This window comes from Mauremys reevesii, linkage group 6 (genome assembly GCF_016161935.1).
Source record: "Mauremys reevesii isolate NIE-2019 linkage group 6, ASM1616193v1, whole genome shotgun sequence".
Classification (NCBI taxonomy): Eukaryota; Metazoa; Chordata; order Testudines; family Geoemydidae; genus Mauremys; species Mauremys reevesii.
This window is the reverse complement of record NC_052628.1, coordinates 75545078-75564643: the sequence shown is the minus strand read 5'-3', so window position 1 is coordinate 75564643 and position 19566 is coordinate 75545078. Positions and strand designations below refer to the sequence as shown.

The 19566-nt window shown below is 43.7% G+C and overlaps 1 protein-coding gene across 1 annotated transcript in view; it reads right to left on the bottom strand.

Moving 5' to 3' along the window:
* Positions 1–18707, bottom strand: part of LMNB1 (lamin B1) — a 34694-nt gene extending 15987 nt beyond the window's left edge. The window contains exons 1-4 of the mRNA XM_039545421.1: positions 17467–18707; positions 6618–6774; positions 4632–4757; positions 3517–3687 (exon numbers count right to left, since the gene is read on the bottom strand). Coding sequence (XP_039401355.1) covers positions 3517–3687; positions 4632–4757; positions 6618–6774; positions 17467–17819 — 807 coding nt within the window. The 5' untranslated portion in view covers positions 17820–18707. The remainder of the gene's footprint in view (positions 1–3516; positions 3688–4631; positions 4758–6617; positions 6775–17466) is intronic.
* Positions 18708–19566: the final 859 nt, after the last annotated feature.

Sequence of the window (19566 nt, the reverse complement as noted above, 5' to 3'; positions counted from 1 at the left end):
CGGGTTTAGAAAGTATGAGAGAACCCTTTTCCTTTCATGTCCCGAGGCACCTCCTCCACCACCCCCAGATGCAGGAGGTTCTCGACCTCTTGGACAAGAAGTTGCTTGTGAGACAGGTCCCTGAAGAGGGGTGGGAGGCAGAGTTGGACACGAACTGCAGGGTGTAACCTAGATATTATATCGAGCACCCAATGGTCTGAGGTCAGCCACGACCAGGCTGACTAGAAGGGGCACAGGCAGTTGAGGAAAGAGTGGGAGGATGGATCCTGGGAAGTTACCGGGGCACTATCCTCGAGCGCATCCTCAAAATGCCTTTTTCTGGCCTCCTTGGTTCCTGGAAGGAACTGGCTGAGCAGATGAACGGAAAGACCACAAGTGTCGCTGTTCAGACCCCTTGTCTCTATCCTTTCTACTTTAGGTACTCAGCCGGGAAATCCCGCAAGACCTACACTGAGGAGGCAGAGGATCGAACAGCTTCCTGGCCTGCTATGGGGCATTAAGGCCCAAGAAGCAGAGGGTGGCATGGGAGTCTTTAAGGCTGTAGCGCTTTCCGTGCGCGAGCTCAGAGAAGAGCCCCGCCCCCTCAAACACAAGGTCCTGAATGGTGGCCTGCATCTCCTGGGATAACCCAGAGGACTGCACCAGGAGCTGCGCCTCATGACCACTGCAGAGGCAACCACCATGGCTGTCGAGTCCGTAGTGTCCCAAGCCATCTGGAGGGCCCTTGTCAGCCATTGCTGTGCCTTCTTCCACTAAAGCAGCAAACTCCTGGACTCAGTCCTGTGGGACTTCAAGGAGGCCCTCTCTCAGGTTAAAATTGTACCTGCCTAACAGGGCCTGGTGGTTACACACCTGAAACTGCAGGCTGGCCATCGAATAAACTTTTCTGCCAAACAAATCCAGTCTCTTTGGGTCTTTTTTTTTTTTGTTTGTTTTTTGGCATGCCACTGACTTGGCCCTGCCTGTCCCTTACATTAACAGCGGACACAACCAGTGACCCTGCTAGAGGCTGTGTACACTAATATTCTAACCCTTTTGCAGGGACGTATTACTTCTTTTCCGCCTTCTTAGAAGTAGGCGGAATGTAAGAGGGGGTCTGCCACAGCTATTTGGGAATCCTAAGGCCCCCTGGGTGGACAGGCAGCACGAACCAGACCAGGGTGGATGCGGATATAAAACATTAAAGATGTCAGACTCCTCCGCAGACTCAATTTTTAAGTTCAAATTGGTAGCCATCCTTTTAAGGAAGGCATTGCTCCTTGAAGTCATTGGGGATACTGCCCATTTGGGAGGGACCCGCCACCAGTTCGTCTGGAGACAACGATTGCACCGCCAGGGGAAAGGCAGGATCCCCTTCCCTTTCCGGGACGGCTCCTTCGATGTTGGAGCCCGATGCATTTCCCCAGCACCTGATTCAGTACTGTGTTCCAACCCCGGTGCCGGAGGTGCTTTGTCCAATGCAGCAAGGGAGGACTGGTGGAAATATAGGACCAGCATTACGGGCATACCCCACTGGTTCCAGTATGGCCATTACGCGGGCCACTGTCCCTGCTGCCGCTGCAGATGCCATACTCAGACTCGTACTGATCTCATGGGTTGGTGGCAAATCAACCCTCCTTGGCAAGGGGCTGAAGTCCCAGTCCAACGGTGGCCATTGCCCTTCCAGAGACCAGGGTGGAGCCATGGAGGCCTGAGTCTGCCAACTGACCCTAATCAGCAACCGGTGAGATGAGGGCGAGGATCAGTGCCCGCCTGACGAGCAGTACCGGGGAGGTGGAGACCAGTGCCATAATAGGGAGCAATCCAGCCCCGGTGGGGACCAACATCTGGGAGACTGTCTAGGTGAAGGTGACCTACACCATGGCAATCTTTGGCAGGAAGTTTGCAGGTACCAGAGACTGGTGCCTCAACTCCAGTATCTCATGCCTTGCAGAGGGAGAGCGCAGCCTCAGGGAGCTGGGGCCTTCTGATCAGAGATCAAGGGTGCGGTGCTGGGGTCCTAGACCACGGAGATGGGGATCTATGCCTGTGATCCGGGGACCAAAGGTATTTCACTGCCCTATGGAGTGGGTCCCATCACCGGCTTGCTCTTAGGTGTTACCGTCTTAGCTGAGTCTGGTGCAGCATCTGTGGTGCTAGCTGTCCTGCTTGTTTTTTAGCCCCCGGGGCTGATTCGGCAACAAAGGCCCTAAGAGAACCTGGAGTCCCCTTGTCACTCCTGAGAGTCGGATCCCTGGCTGGGCTGGAGGGAGGTCAGAGTTAAGCAGTATCTCCATGAAGCCCCGGGGCAGGCACTTGGGCAAAAGACCTACGTCAGGCCAAAGCCCCTTTTGCCCTTTAGTGCTGGGATGCTGCTCTTCTTTTGTTGTTTCTTAGGCACTGGCAAGGTGGAATGGTGCCGGGCGGAGCCAGGTGTCAGTGGTGCACTGTGCATCTGTGCTGAGGTGCTCAGTGTGGCATCCGAGCGGGAGGGCACCAACACAGGACGAAGTGCAACCTCCATGAGGAGGGCCCTCAGGCAGATATCCCGCTCTTTTTGGGTACTAGGGCAAAAGTTCTTACAGATCCCGCACTTGTCCTTTCTAAGGGACTCCCCAAAGCACTTCAAACAACTGTCATGGGGGTCACTAATAGGCACTGCCCTGTTGCATCACTAGCATGGTTTGAAGCCGGGGGAACAGAGCATGCCCCGCTCCGGGACAAAGTCCCAGCTGGGACTAACTACTAAACTAAGCTAATATTTAACTTAATGGCTAACAAAGTACCCACAAACTATATAAAAAGATAGAACTTGTAAAGAACCACTAACGCTCTTGCAATTCAAGATGAGACGCTCTGACCAACCATCATGAAGGAACTGAGAGGACATAGAGTCAGCAGCACCTAATATACCAGCGCATGAGCATGGAACTCAAGGGGGCAGCTGACCTACAGATACCGCTAAGGCAAAAATCTCTGATGACTGTGCATGTAGGCGTGCACACACCTACAACGGAATGAACATGAGTAAGCACTTGAACTGTATAAAGTGATATATTTCTGTACAAGTAAGGTCCACTCTGCCCCTCCTGTAGAGAAAAGGGTGAGTGTGGTAGAGTTCCTGCTTAACCATGTTTTGTGTGTTGTCACAAGGGACGTTAGCCTTTCAGCAAGACCTATTAGAGCTATATTTTTTTTTATAAAACTGGGAAATCCTGCCCACCAATATTAATATAAATCCACATGTAAAACATTTTCTGGAATCCACAGTACTAGTCGTATTCCCCATTTTTTTACATATCACAAGTGCAGTCCAAGACACTACATTCTGGTACTTCCTGACAATTATTTCCAGTGGAAATCAGATTTTACCTGTGTCTAGAAATTTAAATTCACACCCAGAAACATGAAACTTTAAATCCAGCCCAAGGTTCTTGATACACCTTGAAGTTTAAATAGTTTTATAGTTATTTGGAATTACTATAATCCCCCAAGAGAAAATCTGTCAAGCAGCAGTATAAAGAGAGACGCTCTCACTTTGGCATGATAAGTCTGTTCCAGCTCTTCTTTATACAGTTTCACTTGTGCATCATGCTGCTCTCTCATTTCATGAAGTGCTTGAGCCAGTTTGTGTTCATACTCAATTTGGCGCCCAGAATCCACCTCAACCAGGCGAGTTTCATGTTTCCTTCTGGTCTCGTTGATTTCCTAAGAAAAACAGAAATAGCAAAATTTTCAATAAAACATGGGAATAACATTAACAATATTCTGGTGATTTCGGCCAAGATGAGCTTTAGACCAACAGCCAAAAGAGTCCAATTTTAAGCTGCTATAATTAGAACGTGAAATAATGTCGTTTTCAGCTAGTGTTCTGAATAAATGTTGGGATATTTCAGAAGAATATTTCCAGTAGCATATTCACTGCACATCGTTATAAATTATACTATGGTAAACACCTAAAAATTTCACAGAGATTCCATATCTGACACCATAAACTGAATTTTACATCCTATGAGATTAACTAGTCACAAGAGTGTTAGAGGAGCACCTTCAACTTGAAATATCACATTTCTGAGGACTGTATACTTTTGTTACAAGTAAACTTTAGGATTTAAAGTTTAGAGAGGAAAATGTATGCGTCTCTCACCATTTATTTTGTGCATTTGACATCACTTGATAAATTTTCACTAATCACTGCTTGGGAGGAGAGGCAGCACACTTGCACACTCTTCCTTAAACTCTGCAAAAGGGTGTTCACTACTAATAGCAGCAAAGCTGAAAATGAAACTGGAAAGGAAATAGATGCATACACAGAGAAAGGGATGCTGTACTCAAGCATATTTTTTTGTTGCTCTCATGCTCCTCCTGAACACTCATACATAACAGGGAATTGAAAAGGCCTTACCTTAAGGAGAATACTTAAACAAGTTTCAGATTATACTATTTAAAAGAGTACAGTGTAAAAAAAATTAAGCTATTTCACATATTAAAAACAGCTATTTCAGTCATGTCACATTCCTGGTTAAGTTCTTATGGTTCCATAATATACAAATAAACACATACCAGGATTCGCAATAAGCAAGCTGAATTGGTTCAGAATGTTTAAAATTTGCTTCCTCTAGAACTAAAAACTTAGTATTAAAGAGAATTACCTCTTCATACATATTTTTACGGAACTCCAAGTCTTCAGTCAGACTCTGACAACGATTTTCGAGATCCACCTTCATTAAAGTTTCATCTACCAGCTGTTTCTTGGCAGCAGCTAAGGAGGCTTCCAACTAAAAAAATATCAGTATAGTTAGGCTTAAGTAGATCTCTCACACATCACTTATTGACATTTTTAAGCAGCAGTTGAGAATGAACTATGCATTGAAATAAAAAACATTAAATTTACCATTTACATCAAGAAAGTCTGTTTTACCCATCACTTTATACAATTCTTGTAGTTCATTACAGATACAGTCCGAGTACTTCACCTTAATAAGGACTATCATTTTCAAATATAGTAATTAATTTCCTTTAATCCACTCAGAAGTTAGTTGAGAGACTGCAGTCAAGATTTTCTATTTGGTAAAGACTAATTGGGGTAGCTTCAGCAACCAGTATCACTACAGCTCTAGGAAAACATCAACCAACTGCTGTTGCAGAGCCTATAGTTTGTTTGTACCGTCTGCAAACTAGTGCATAGCTTTTCTTCCCCCTTTGTTAGACAGTGGGAAAACAACTAAGGTAGGTCAATTAAGAGTTTGAGCCATTAGATGTCAACACAGTAAAACTGTTTGTGGTCTAATAACTTACTGTGTTCTAAAGTAAACTTGCAAGAGTCTACTCACCTCCAGAATTTTGTCAATCAATATTTATCATGGGAAAGTAGATTTGGGGCCTGAGAATAAGAATAGTTTGTGGTAAATGGGAGAGTGGAAAAAGAAAAAAAAAAAAAGAAAAAGAAAAAAGATGCAAATGAACAGCCTGACTGTGGTTCTTAAATATTTGTAGAGAACGTCGCATACACATATCATGCAGGGAGTCTTGATTTACCCCTCTTTAGAGCAATCTTAAGGGAGCACAGATGCATCTCAGGTGCACCTGGAAAGAAGTTTGTTTGGCACTACTGCTGATTGTCTAGATTTCGACCCTGTGAAGTGTTTTTGTGTATGGTTTGTTTGGGGTTCTTTTGAAGGAGGCAGGGAGAAGGAAGTAGATAAGATGTGATTTAACTGGACAAGAGCATCAATAAATTTAAAGGGAGGACAAGAAAAGTCAGAAGATATTCTGTGACTGGCATCTCTTCTGGTCATTTAACGGCTGTGGATCATCTATCAGTGTGATGTACTATTTTATTAGAACTTCATGCTATACCAACGACTGCTTTGCCGTGACTTAAGAAAAGGACAAGCACTATTATATGCATTTGTGGAAAATTACCAGCAGTAAGTGAAAGTGTATAAATATTGGCACAGTTTACTAAAAGGATTAGACCACCACAATCATCCAAAAATTGAACAGATTTGGTGGTGCTGAGGTGTCAGGACAGGAGGACAGAAGAAAAGGTATAGATGACCCCTCTGATGCTGAAGAAATCCCTCTCAAATGCTGAACTTAATTCCAAAGAGTAGAATTTCATTAAGCAGTCCAAAATATAGGAGAGAGGAGGACTGAGCCAGGAGATGCTAGGGCCTTCTTGGGATATTGGGACCAGGTGGAGCAATCAACTGATGGCCATGGGGGGAGGGGAGGGGAGGAAGGATGCACAAGGGGGTGTCAAACTCAACCATTCCCCTTCCCCCCAAACTACGGGGGGAAAAACAGGAAACTAATTTCCTTCAAGGAAAATGACCCTTTACAAAAAACTCTCTCAGACCAGAATCTACTGTCCGTCCCCTCATGGAGGGAAAGACTGGGGAGAACATGGTCAGCTTAGCAAATGTGCCAGAAATAGTGTTTTCAGTTTAAAAATAAGAACACTAGAACTTTGCTTTCATTCAGTTGGAGAGGAATAACTGATTTACAACTTCTGTTCGCAGCATTGTGTGTTTCAGTTTTGGTTAGAGTAAAATTTAGCTCTTTCACAAGGAGTGGTTTGCTGGCTAAAGAGCCAATCTGTTCAGCAGAAGTGATTCACAATCCAGTCATCTCACCTGTGCAATCTGATCTCTCAAATCCTCAAGTTCCCCTTCCAGGCTTTTCTTATCACCGAGTGCTGTAGCCAGGGCAGCTTCTTTGGAATTTAGGGCTGCTTCAAACTCCCGAAGCTTGACTTGGGCTGCATTATGATCAGATTCTTTTTTTGCATAGCTGGAACAAACCAGAGAAGTTGGTGAGACAAATGTCTAGAAATATCCAAAAAATTAAAAAATTAAATAAAAGGCTGTCTGAGTAGCCATTAAAATATGTTGATTTGCAACTAAATACACTAAATGTGGTCTTTTGAGCTAACTAGGAGAATACACTTTTAATCAATTACATAGCTTAATTTAAGTTTATTCAGATTCTTAATTTTTACATTAATAGGTTAGAAAATGGTAAATATTTTTTCTTTGTAATTTGTGATGAGCTCTATTTGGATGGAAATTGAAATTCAATTTAAAACAAAAAACAGCATTTTAGGTTTTTTACTAACTAAAAATACCTTAAACATACTGGATACAGAAGAAAAAAGTTTGATATGATCAAAACATGTTTTGCATATAAAACTGGTGTAAAGAAATGAAGTACTTTCTTTAATTAGTAAATTGAGCTGACTAAAATCTGGAAGAACATGACGACTAGGAACAACTAGTAGATCTCATCCTCTCACCTAGTTTTATTCAGATTGTTTTCCTCTTCCAAGCTTTTCTGCCCTTTCAGCTCCCAATTAGTTGCTTAACTTTGAACTAACTAGTCTTTGAACTGAACCAGTCAATTAAAATGAGGTGAAGAAAATATTTTCTGCACCTACAAAAAAGGCTACTAGTGTCAAAAGCTTGTTTAGCACTTTAACTAAACCTGGTTCCAGAAGTTCAGCTCATGACTTCCATCAGGTCATCAGATGGAATTTCCTTAAAATGCTGCAGCAAATATACCCTGCTTAATTGTTTTTGTATTTAATGTAAATTACAAGTTTAGGCTTTAACATAAGTTTTCAATTTCAAATTTAAAAAAAAAAAACTCTCATCCGTAAGACGCCTGAGAGAGAGCACCTTTCTGGAGGGAGGAGAGAGTGTTAACTCTGCCAGTTTCCCTGGTCGGAAATAGTGACAAGACAGGCTAGCCCAGGACCATTACCTCAAAAATGCTCAGAGGCAACTTCCCTGCTCCAAAGAAGCCCAAGCCAGCTCCTTACCTGGAGCAGCTTTAGAGAAATAACTGGTCCAGTGGCTCTTTCCCACACACACTAGCCTCTCCATTTTGCAATTGCAGAATTCGGGGCAGTTCCCTGTCCCACTGTACTGGCTTTAACAAACTAGACCTGTCCAAATTAAGAGACTGAATTGCTGATGAGATTTCTTTTAATAACTATCCACATCCAAAGTATCCACCAACAGAGGTGGTAGCCTAGACAGAACTAGCTTTGCCACTATGCTGCCTAAACACATCTGAGCAGACAAAATGGGGATAAAGATATCCAGCTCCCATCTATGGTATGATCTTACAGTTACTACCACAAATGGAACTGCACTGGTGAAGAACTATGGGTCTCCCCATTTTCTTAAAGTAGACACAGCCAGTCATGCTTTCTGAAACAGTAATGAAGATAGTTTTGTCCAGTAGATGCTAGCATGTAAACAATATTCCAATTCTGCTTCAGGGGAATGACTAAAGAAAAAGAAATTATACAATCTTCTGTCATATAAACAAAGTAAAAAGATTCTTTCAGTTTATGTTTAATCTTTCAGTTACAAGTATTGCCGCAGATTACGTAAAGTACTTAAGTGTTTCAGACAAATATGATTTAAATTGACTTCCTTTAAAATTTGTCTGCTGCATTCAACAAAAGCTTTTTTTAAAAACAGTTAAGTAGCACATCACCTTTGTCCCATGGGTGCCCAAGAGAAGAGGGAAGCAAGTAACAAACCACTGGCTAGAATAGCTTCACACAGAAGGCAGGTTCAAACTGCTATAATAAAAATTGAGTGGTACCATCAGAAAAAATATTCAGACTTCAAAAAAAATAGTTGGAGGCGGCTTCTGATTTAGTTTTGTTTTACATTAGTCTTTCAGAGTGGACAAGACCTGAATTTCTAAACAGTGAACACAGAACTCATAAAATGACATCAAAAGAGACTGAAAGGTGAGAGGAAATGCAATGTTTCTATAGCCATGCAGTCCCAAGATATTAGAGACAAAATGGGTGAGATAGCTCGAAAGCTTGTCTCGCTCACCAAAAGAAGTTGGTCCAATAAAACAGGGGTTTTCAACCTTTTTCTCTTTGAGGCCCCCCTTGACATAAAAAACTTCCAAGGCCCAGTGGGGGCGTCTCGGAGCAGGGGCCTTGGACATAGGCGTAGTATGGCGGGTGGAGGTGGAGCAATGCTTTCCATGTCCCCAACTCTGCCCATGGACCAGAGAGCCACAGACTCCCGGTTGAGAACTGCTGCAATAAAAAAATATTGCTTCATCCACCTTGTCTCTGAGAGAGAGAGAGAGGAAGGTAATTTTAGTCATCCTTTCTGAAAGCGTAACTAATTATTTTTCATATCATAAACAAAGGACATCTGTGCTGAAGATTCATAACTCGTACTCCTTTTAATTAAGATGTCTGAGCTCCCAAAAGCGCAAAAAAAGTTTCTCAGCAAAACCAGAAAAGCACATTTGATATTCCTGAATTACTTTTAAAGTACAAAAACCTAGAAGACCTGTTCTTTATATAGTATAAAAAGGCCATATCCAATTAAAAAGAATCTTTTGAAGATCACAATAAGCAGTATTTGTCAGCAGCAAGAACAAACACAGGAATTAGGGTTATTTAGTAATAAGAACACACATTCTTGCGGGAATAAAAGAAAGATGATCTGGCACCAGAGAGAGCACATTTAGTTGTAGCCCAGTTTGCTGCCATCAAATAGCTAAAAGATTTGTGTCAATCACAGAGCAAGCTCAAAAACACATTTTCACTACAACCACAAGATGGCGGGCTTTCATTTAAGAGATTTAGCAATCAAAGTCACTATTTGTACAACTAAAACTTTGATCTGAGCTATCTTAGGTATACACAGAGTGAACCATTGCAGTTTATCATCAGCCTAATATTAACACTGTAAGAATATAGCACACATGCAGAGATTTCAAACTCTCTTTAAACTTAAAAAAAACACCCCACAGTTGTCCATCACTGCAACCACTACAGCAGATCCATCAGTAGGGGTAAATAAATATAGTAGTCTGCCACAGCATTTTAATCATATATTTAAACATGCTTTAAGCAGAGTTAGGGCCGGTGTACACAGTAACTGGAACCAGAATATTTATCACCAGCTATAACTCAACTTTAATTATTTCAATGCAAATCCACATGTGCTGATACACCTTTTGTTGAGAACAAACAAATGATGGTAAGTTACAGGGAGATCATTTAAATTAGAGCTCCAACTGTTGCCATAACAGTGGAAAGGAAAAAAAAATAGATTCAGCCACAGGACAACAACATGACCAGAACCCAAAGTTCAGTTGCAAAATATCCATATTTATTTTTCAACTGATACTACTGATGGTATCAATCCACGTGTGCACCTCATACACCTCTACCCCAACATAACGCAACCCAATATACCACAGGTTTGCATATAGTGTGGTAGCCCCGGGGCTCCAGCAGCGGGGCTCGGGCAGCACTTTAAAGGGCCCAAGGCTCTGGCTGCTGCAGGGAGCCCCGGGCCCTTTAAATCACTGCTGGAGCCCTGCCACCGCTACCCTGATATAAAGGGGTTTCACCTATAACGCGGTATGGATTTTTGGCTCCCGAGGACCACATAATATTGGGGTAGAGGTGTATTTCAGAAGAGTGACTTTAAGAATTCACATTTCTAACGAGTTTGGTTAAATTTAAAATCAGAAGGAAAAAAGTATAATTAATTTTAAAAAGTCTAACTATATGTCGATTTGTATTTGGATAGCTAATACCTATATTTAAAAAAAAGCTGCAGACTTCCTGGTTGCTCTGCTAGAGTGACACCACAACATACTGCAAAAGAACTATTCCAGTGGAAATCTTTGTAACCATTAAAAATGTGTTATTCACCCCAGCTCTAAATGGACCTGAGAGTTTGTTTCAACAAGTTCAGTAAAACTGTTTGAGTTTTGCAGGCACAAGAAAAACTATAATATATATATATATATATATATAAATAAAACAAGACAATACACAGTATGCATATTTATAGTTCTTATTTAACAGCAAAAGCTCTTCTTGTTTGTCCACACTATCGAGCTTTTCCTCCATAAAGAGGGAAAGTACATATTTAAGTAAATACCCATTTGCTAATATGTTCATAGATTAGCTCAAAACTGTGCTCCTTCATGTACTTTGGCTCTCAAGTGTCTAATTCCTTCTCAAATAAGATGATTTGAAACTGCCATGAATGGCATCTATCCATTATTAGGGCTGTAAAACAATTAAAAAAATAATTATTAATTGTGCTGTTAAACAATACGATACCAAAGCCCTATCTGAACTAATGCTCCCAACTTTGCTAAATACCGTGGAACTGCACAGAAGGTATATTTTAAGGATAAAACTGGAGTAGACACAGCTGCACAGGTGTATCATCATAAAGTGATGGGATCAGTCCATATTTCACCAGAATTCTCACACTACATTGGAATAATGTCAATAGTAGTAAGCGTTCTGAACTGCCACTTTTGACCAATCACTTGGCCATTCACTGCTTTGGTACAGTGATTAATAGATTGTTTTGGCAAACTTATTGAACTCTTTTTCCATTGCAATTATATAAGATCATGGCAATGCAGTAAATGAGTCACCATGTTCCCCTAAGTAGAAATATGTAATATCTGTTTTCCAGATTTTGTCTTCTAGAGTAGTAAGACAGTAAAGCCAACTTTTAGTAGGGAAACATTTATATCTAACTTAATGATCAGATGAGAGGTTCTCATGTAAAATCATTAGCGTTTGTAGGAGCAACTTTACTGCTGTTTTGACATATAAACCAATTCCTTCCTCACCATAAACTTTTCCTGTAGCTTTCATATGGTAATTTGTTTCTGGTTCTCACTCTCACAACTTATATTTTTATTAGAGCAAACTACAAAATCAAAGCTAGCAACTTATATTAGAATTAAGTGATGAGCCCTCATTCAAATCCTAAATCACCAACGGCCCACCAGACATCTCATAGGGCCCGCAGCCTGCTTCAACACAATATACTAACGAATGGCTGATTCATTAGCATTTTGTCATCATATTTACATCATTTTAGTTTACACACACTACTGTACAGAGGTTGTTTCTACCTAAATAGATGCAAAACAAGCTGAACGTAAAATATAAATCAATACAGGTGACTTTAAATCTTAACATGTAGAATCTGTTTGGCCCACAGAAGATTGTGCTTAGGTTTGTGTGGCAACCCTGGGTAATGAGGTTGGGCCCCACTGACCTAGGCTAAGATGTGTCTCATTTGTTAAACTATTCAGAAATAAAAGTGCTTGAATCCACCTTATCTACTCAAGAGGCCTATTCAGCACTCCTTACTCAAGCAAAGCTCCTCTGAACCACTAAGTTTGGATTGGGGTTGGCAACCTTTCAGAAGTAGTGTGCAGAGTCTTCATTTATTCACTCTAATTAAAGGTTTCGCGTGCCAGTAATACATTTTAACATTTTTAGACAGTCTCTTTCTATAAGTCTATAATATATAAACTAAACTATTGTTGTAAGTAAATAAAGCTTTTTAAATGTTTAAGAAGCTTCATTTAAAATTAAATTAAAATACATAGCCCCCCGGACCAGTGGCCAGGACCCGGGCAGTGTGAGGTGCCACTGAAAATCAGCTCCCGCGTGCCATAAGTTCCTACCCCTGTGCTAGCTAGACAAACGTTGGATATACCTGTATCTTACGAGTGTCTATGCAAACCCAGAACTTAAGAAGTTTATGCACCAAAAGTAGAAAACTTCTGCTAGAGAGTAATGCCAAGCAATATATTTTTGAAGAAATATATGGAAGACGCTTGTAACATGTTAACTGACTTATCATCCTGACATCTCAGATAGGTCCAGTATCTCTGGTAAAGCTATGAAAAGCAGCAAACAGCAACAGTGTGACTGTTAACAAGACTCAGGTCAGTTTCACTGCTGCTATTCAGAACCCCATGAAACCACAGGGAAACTTTTAGCAGCAAATTGGCATGATTATTGGGAACACTATTGCTGCAGAGGCAGGCACTCATGTGAGGAAGATGGAAGTCCTAGATCCCAAACTTAAGATCAAATCAAGGCCTTCCCCTATTTCCCATATATATGCAACAGTAACAACAGTAGAAATACCACTGTAATGACTAAATAAAAATTTGATGAGAGCCTGTTCAAAGCACTCATTGCTCCAAATGTCTTTTATTGAGCTACAGAAGCTTAATGCTTTGAAAATCAGATCCTTTTTCTATTTAGCCAGCCACCTTAGGCTGAATAGCTCCTTGCATTGTTACATCTGATTGAGAACAATTAATCTGTTTTGCCTGCAATATGTTTCCAGTTTTTTCAATATTATTTTTAAAGCATATTAAGACAACTTCCCTAACCAGGCCCTCCAATCCATAACATACCACATGGCAACTCAGGAAATGCTGGGACAGCTGTTTCAACTTTGCTTGCCTTGAGACAGCAGGGTTCTTCTGAGCAGTTGCCCTGTACACCAGCTGTACTGTGCTTAACACATGCCTAGTCACTCAAGCCCCATCTATCAAACCCACATTGAGTCTATTTCATTGTCTAATTCCAGCTCAGAAATTCCTCCCTTTAAAACAAAGAATCTGGAAGGAAAGCTGGTTTAAGATATGAAGCAAAAAAAGGTACTGTTATTGCATGGTAACGTTTAGTAAAAAAACCACCACACCCACAATCAAAGCACAAGACTATAGTAGTGCCTCTGGATAATTACCACCGTTACTAGTATCTTCATTCAGCTATGTCATTTGCTTAAAAGTTGCTTTCACCACATAAACTCCCATGATGTGCCTAGCCACTGGACAACTGCCATAGTGAAATCTCAGCCTGTCATGAAAACAAATGCTAATCCATTTATGAAATCTCATTTATTTTATTCCAGCTCACTCTTCCTAGAGAGAATGCTTAAATTGAGCAATGAATATCTTAAACGTAGACAGGACAGGGCCCTTGCAGATGAGCTCAAGGAAGTCATGTCATATACATAGAGGACTACACAAAGGCAATTGTGTGAAAATCTGATAAACAGGTGGATGAAGTTGTGAGCACTGATGGATACTAGGAGGCATAAAACTAAGCTTGACAAGGGAGGATAAATAGGCAGGAGCCGACTTATACAGCACTTTCAAAGAGACAAAAAGCTTGAATTTGACAATCCTCAGATGGAAAGCCAAATGGAAGAATTCAAAAAGAGGGCAGTTATACAATAAAATAGCAGGCAAGGAAGAAAAGTATAGTGGCAGCTTTTTGTATAGACTAAAGATGTCTGTGGTGAGAACAGAGGATGTAATAACATGTAGAAGAGCTCAAAGAAGTAGGAAACCTGCACCTTATGACCAGTAAGAGCACTCTGGACCAGTGTATAAAATGTAGTACTCGATAACTAGGATACCTCTTGTAAAGGATATGTCCAACTTTCAGAGAGAACCACAATTTGAGATCTTGTGGAACCACCAGTCCTCCCATTCATTATTATTCAGACCATTTTAAGGAAGTATTTTAGCCATCTTTTAATATTAGAATTAACAGCCAGAAGGGAACATCAGAACGCCCAGCCTGACCGCCTGCACATCACAGGCACTGAACCTCACATTATCCTGTATGATGCCCAATAACTGTGATGCTTTAGTCTAACCCAGGTTATAACATAACAGCTGAAAAGAAGCCAGGAACACATGGCCAGCCAACTCTCCAGAGACTACCAGAAAGTGCTCTCCAGACAGAGCCTCTACTTTAGTTTAAGATTTTGGGAACAGAAATACATCTGAGCTCGAACAGATGCCTGTACTTTAAAATATCTAACGAGGCTCTAGGGAACTATACACTTGCTAGAAGGTCTTCAGTCGTAAGAAAAAATACACACTTTAGATCAGAAACAACTAAGGGAACCTTTCTTGAGGTATACACAACTCCTAAGAGAATACAGTACATGAGACTTGAAAAGTTCAGTAGGCTCCTAACTAGCTGGAGGACTAAGGCCTGAAGAAGATGAGGATGGACAGCTTAAGCACATCTCCTGAAAGTCCAGAAGTATGCTTTGATAAGAAGCCCAGTCCCAGTGGCGCCCTCAGCAAATGAGGAAGGAGTTATGGCATCTGCTAAGCAGCTTCTACCCCTGACCCCTACAACTTTTGTATCAGCCTCTAAAAAAAATTACTCTTACCCACCAAACTGCAAGAAAAGAAAGCTTCCTTGGCTTGTCTTTGCCCCTTCAGACTGCCAGCACCAGGGAAACTGTGAAGGTCTTCATTGCTCTACTCTCCATCATCGGGTTTTTTTGTTTGTTGGGGGGGTGGGGGGGAGCCAGTCCTATCCAGGAGTTACTTCACTGTAGGGCTCCTTGATTTCCCAGCCAATGAATGCCAATAATCTTGACAGTTTAACTATTTCACAGCTTGTCCACAGGACTAGCAGTTACATTGACTAGCCTTATTAATTACACACTGCTGCTATTTGACAAAGCTGTGAGCAGTGGAGGCTCTGGAGCTGTCTGCAGTCAAAGGAAGACACAAGTGCAGCAGTTTACATATGAAAATATTTTCACAAAGACTAAACATAGTTTTTAAGTGAAATCCCAAATTGAGCAGAAAGACTTCCTTGCAATGAAAGTGAGTCTGCTATAGCATGTGTCCATCATGCTAGAGCAGAAACAAATGGAGATATTCACTCAAAAAGTTCATAAACTAACTGTTTCAGGCCAAACCAAATGGAAGGCAACTGACTGCAAAAATGTTTAAAATTAAATTAGATTCTCTCTTTCAGGTAACAGAAGACAGATGACATGTAAGTTAGGAGTCAAACACTTAAGTGAAGGATTCATATTGAAGAGAACAAAAAATATACAGAAGAGAAAGTTGCACAAATCAATTATCTACAAAAGGACATGGCATGATTTGTCCTATGAGATTCATAAGGGAAAAAAAGGCTGCATAAGATTTTTAGTCTTTAAAGCATCCCCTTAAAACTAGATTTCACCATGGAAATCACCTACCACGATGCCTCATTCTAAAGATTTTTCTATAGGTGGATTTTTCTGTTTTCTAATAAGCCATATGTACAAAGTTATTAAAAAAAAGAAACACTATCCATCACTCCTCTGAGTGAATGATCAGCACCCTGGAAGAAAAAAATAACCATCTTGAACCTAGTGGCTACATGACTTTTAAGTCCAATTTAAAATTTATTTTCCCTGAACCCACTATTAAAAAAAATGACAGTTGTAATAGAAAAACATACATCCTTCATCACCAAAAATGCGTAATTAAAGCTCTAATTTAAGTTTTACAACCAGAAGAGCAAGGAAGAATCCTAGACACTTCTCTCCCAAAACTTTAATTTTAACATTATGTTTACTATTTGAACTATATACCTCCCCCAACTAAAATACAATTGGCAATATACTTTTTTTTTTAAATTCCTGATTTAACACAGAGCCCTCCCCACACTCTACAGGCCTAGCTAATGGCAATCCTCGCCATGTGAATTCTTAGCCTAGGAACCGAACCTTCCTTTTCTCCTCTAAAAAAGTGACTATACTGCTTACTGATACCATGTATTAGGATTGACTCAAATGCTTCATGATACTATGTATTAAGGACATTAAACAACATATACATTGTAAAGCAGACAGTTGTAGGTACCCAGAAAAGTCTGTAGTGTGTTTTAGAGTACCACAAGTAGCTAGAAAGGTTACAGAAGCACTGAATGGCTATGTTTAGCACTGCTGAACCCACTTCCCTCCCTGTTCCAGGAAGGTTCATACTCCATACAATATTCCTCCTCCCCAAGAGAGCTAGAGGCTCATCAACAGACGGGAATGCAGGGCTGACAGAGGAAAGTACAGGGACCTCTCCATTCATTCATATACAGTCATTAGCTACAGCGCATGACAGCAGCTGGAGCAGACGGGCTACTGTACTCACAACTAGAGAATGAATGGGAAGAAAGAATACAATCCCTTCAAAGCAGGCCTGCTCCCTTGTCTCCTGCAAAGGGGAAGGTCAATATTTTTATGCACTGTTCGTCTGCTGGAGATCAAGCCCCCGAAATGGGGGAGAAGGAGCAGAGCTTCCTTATGGCGTGACCAAGATCTGTTCCCCACAGTAACGTAGGCCAGAAGTAATGCCAATAGAGGAATAGAAAGATTTAGGGTGCAGGCAAGGAGGGCCTGGCAGCATGGCAATAATAGGACGACTCCCTCGCAAAGCACTACTATGGAGGAATAGCCCAGGAAGAGACCGGTCAGCCCTTCCAGTGGGACAAGAGCCCGGAGTGCTGCGGGGAGGGATATCTGCGGGCTCATCCCGAGGCCCCCAGCCAGGACTGAAAGAGCCGGGGCAGCCAGTGCTCTCCGGGATGGGGCAACTCCCTCCACAGAGCTGCGCCCCGCCTCCCTCTCGCTGTATGGGGGGAGGGGCAGCTTCCCCGCTACACGATGCAGGACACAAGGCACAGAGGAAGGCCAGATTCATTCATTTCCGTTCAAACTCTCCCACCTCAGGCCGCGCTACATCCCCCGCCCGAGAGCTACCGCACGACAACAGATATGGGGGCTTCCCCTCCTCCACGAGGGCACCAGCCTGGGGCCTCCCTCCGCCCCCCGTGGGGTCACTCACCTGCCCAGCAGATGCTCGTGCTCCGTGCGGATCTTGCCCAGCTCGATCTGCAGCTTTGCCCGCTCCCGAGCCGTATCGTCCAGCGCCCGGCGAGCATCGGCGAGCTCGGCCTCGTAGAGCCCCTTGAGGCCGGTGAGCTCTCGGCCGCGCACCTCCTCCCGCTCGGTCACCTGCAGCTGCAGCACGCTGTTCTCGGTCTCCAGGCTCCGCACCTTGTCGATGTAGACGGCGAGCCGGTCATTGAGGTGCTGCAGCTCCTCCTTCTCCTGCAGCCGGGAGATGCGCGTCGGGCTGAGCGGGGTGCTGGCCGCGCTGCCCCGGGAGCGCTGCCCCACCGGCGTGGAAGCCGCCATGGCGAAGAGCGGGCGATGCGGCGGGGGCCGAGGGTGCGGAGGCTGGCGGGGGGGGGGGTGCGAGAGGAGATGCGGGGGCTGATCTAAGCTCCCCAAAGCCGTTCAGAGGGATAAGAGGCAGCTGCAGCGCTAGCAGCGGACGGTGCAAAAGCGGCGGGGGGGGGGGCGCAGCGAGGCTGGAACAAGGGAAAAAAGGAGGGAAAATAAAGGGGCCCCGGGCGCTCCCGGGTTAAACGAGCGCAGAGCGGGAACAGGGGAGCAGAAGCCGCCCCAGCAACTCGCCGAGGGAAAGACCGGCGCCTGGAGCTGCAAGGACCGAACCCGCCCGCCCGCGCGCGCCGGTTCCTTCCCCTCGGGTCGGGCTCAGAATGAAACACAAAACCGGCGGGCTCCGCGCCCCTCCAATATGGCCGGCGCGCGCTCAGCCGAGCCCTCCCAGCTGCCGCCCACAACTACGGCCCCCACGTGACCCGTCATTGCCCAATGAGGCAGCGAGACGGGCCGGGCTCTGCTCTTTTTCGCAGACTGGAAACTAAATTCAAAAGCCGCCAGCGCCTGCAACTGTCAGCAGGCGTGCGAATGGCTGGCGCGCGCCCCGCGCCCCCTGGCTCCGCCTCTGCGCGCGCTAGCTGAGACGCTCCTCCCTTCAGGGGGCCCTGACCCCGCACAGAGCAGGGGCCGCCTCGGCTGCCGCAGCCTGGCCGTGTCTTTGTTTCCTCTCTTGTCCCCACCCCGAGAGAGGCTGTTGTACAAACTGAGGTGCTAGGGGCTGTGACGGGAGGTGGGTGCCCCTGCGTGACGGGGTCCCGCTGCATCCCTGCACGTCTTACTCCCCTCGAGTTACAAACCCAAACACAGCCCCCGCCGCACGCCTCCAGTCCAGGGGGTTGGGTGGGAGGCGCGCGACGTCATGGGGTAGTTTCCCCGCTATTTATACCGCCAATGCCGGTCTGAGTCAGCTGCGTTCCGCGCTGGGGAGGAGAGGGGTTTGCTTGAACCTGGAAACAAAGTGAGCCATGTCCCACACGCGCCTTGTTAAGCGTCCCACCCTGCCATGCAAACATTGCCCTCGCCTGCACAGCTCCGCAACACTCGCACCTGCACGCTCCCCGGCTGCTGCACATTCCCATACCCCGTCGTGCTTTCCTCTGCGCGCCCACCCCTCCACAGGGCCCCATCCTGTCACGCATCCTGCAACCCGTACAATCTTCTCCGCACACACAGACACGACCCATCACCCCACCCACGACCCTCCCCGCACACACAGCCACATCCTATCACTTCACGAGCCACACAATCTATCCCTTCCACGCACACATCGTCCCCCCCCACACACACACACACATACACTTCCATGACTAGCCCAGCAGACCTGTCAAGATTCACTCATTCAGAAATTGTCTCTTGTGAAACAAAGGTTTTTGCTATATGTATCTCAGGGAGACACCATTCAATATTTGTTTTTCCAGTTTGTAGTCTGTGCATATATTTAGAAACACTGAAAACACTTAACTTATCTTTACTCAAGTGAGTACACTCACTGAAATAAACCTTGCTTTTTCAAACAAACAAAAACCAACTCATTCAATCTGTTTTAGCACAAGCTATCTCTTAGCAATGACATTTGAAAGCTCTCTATTAAATAGAATAGAATTGTAAGACTGGAAGGGACTTCCAGAGGTCTACTATTCCAGTTCTCTGCACTCAAAGAAGGACCAAGTATTATCTAGACCATCCCAGGCAGGTG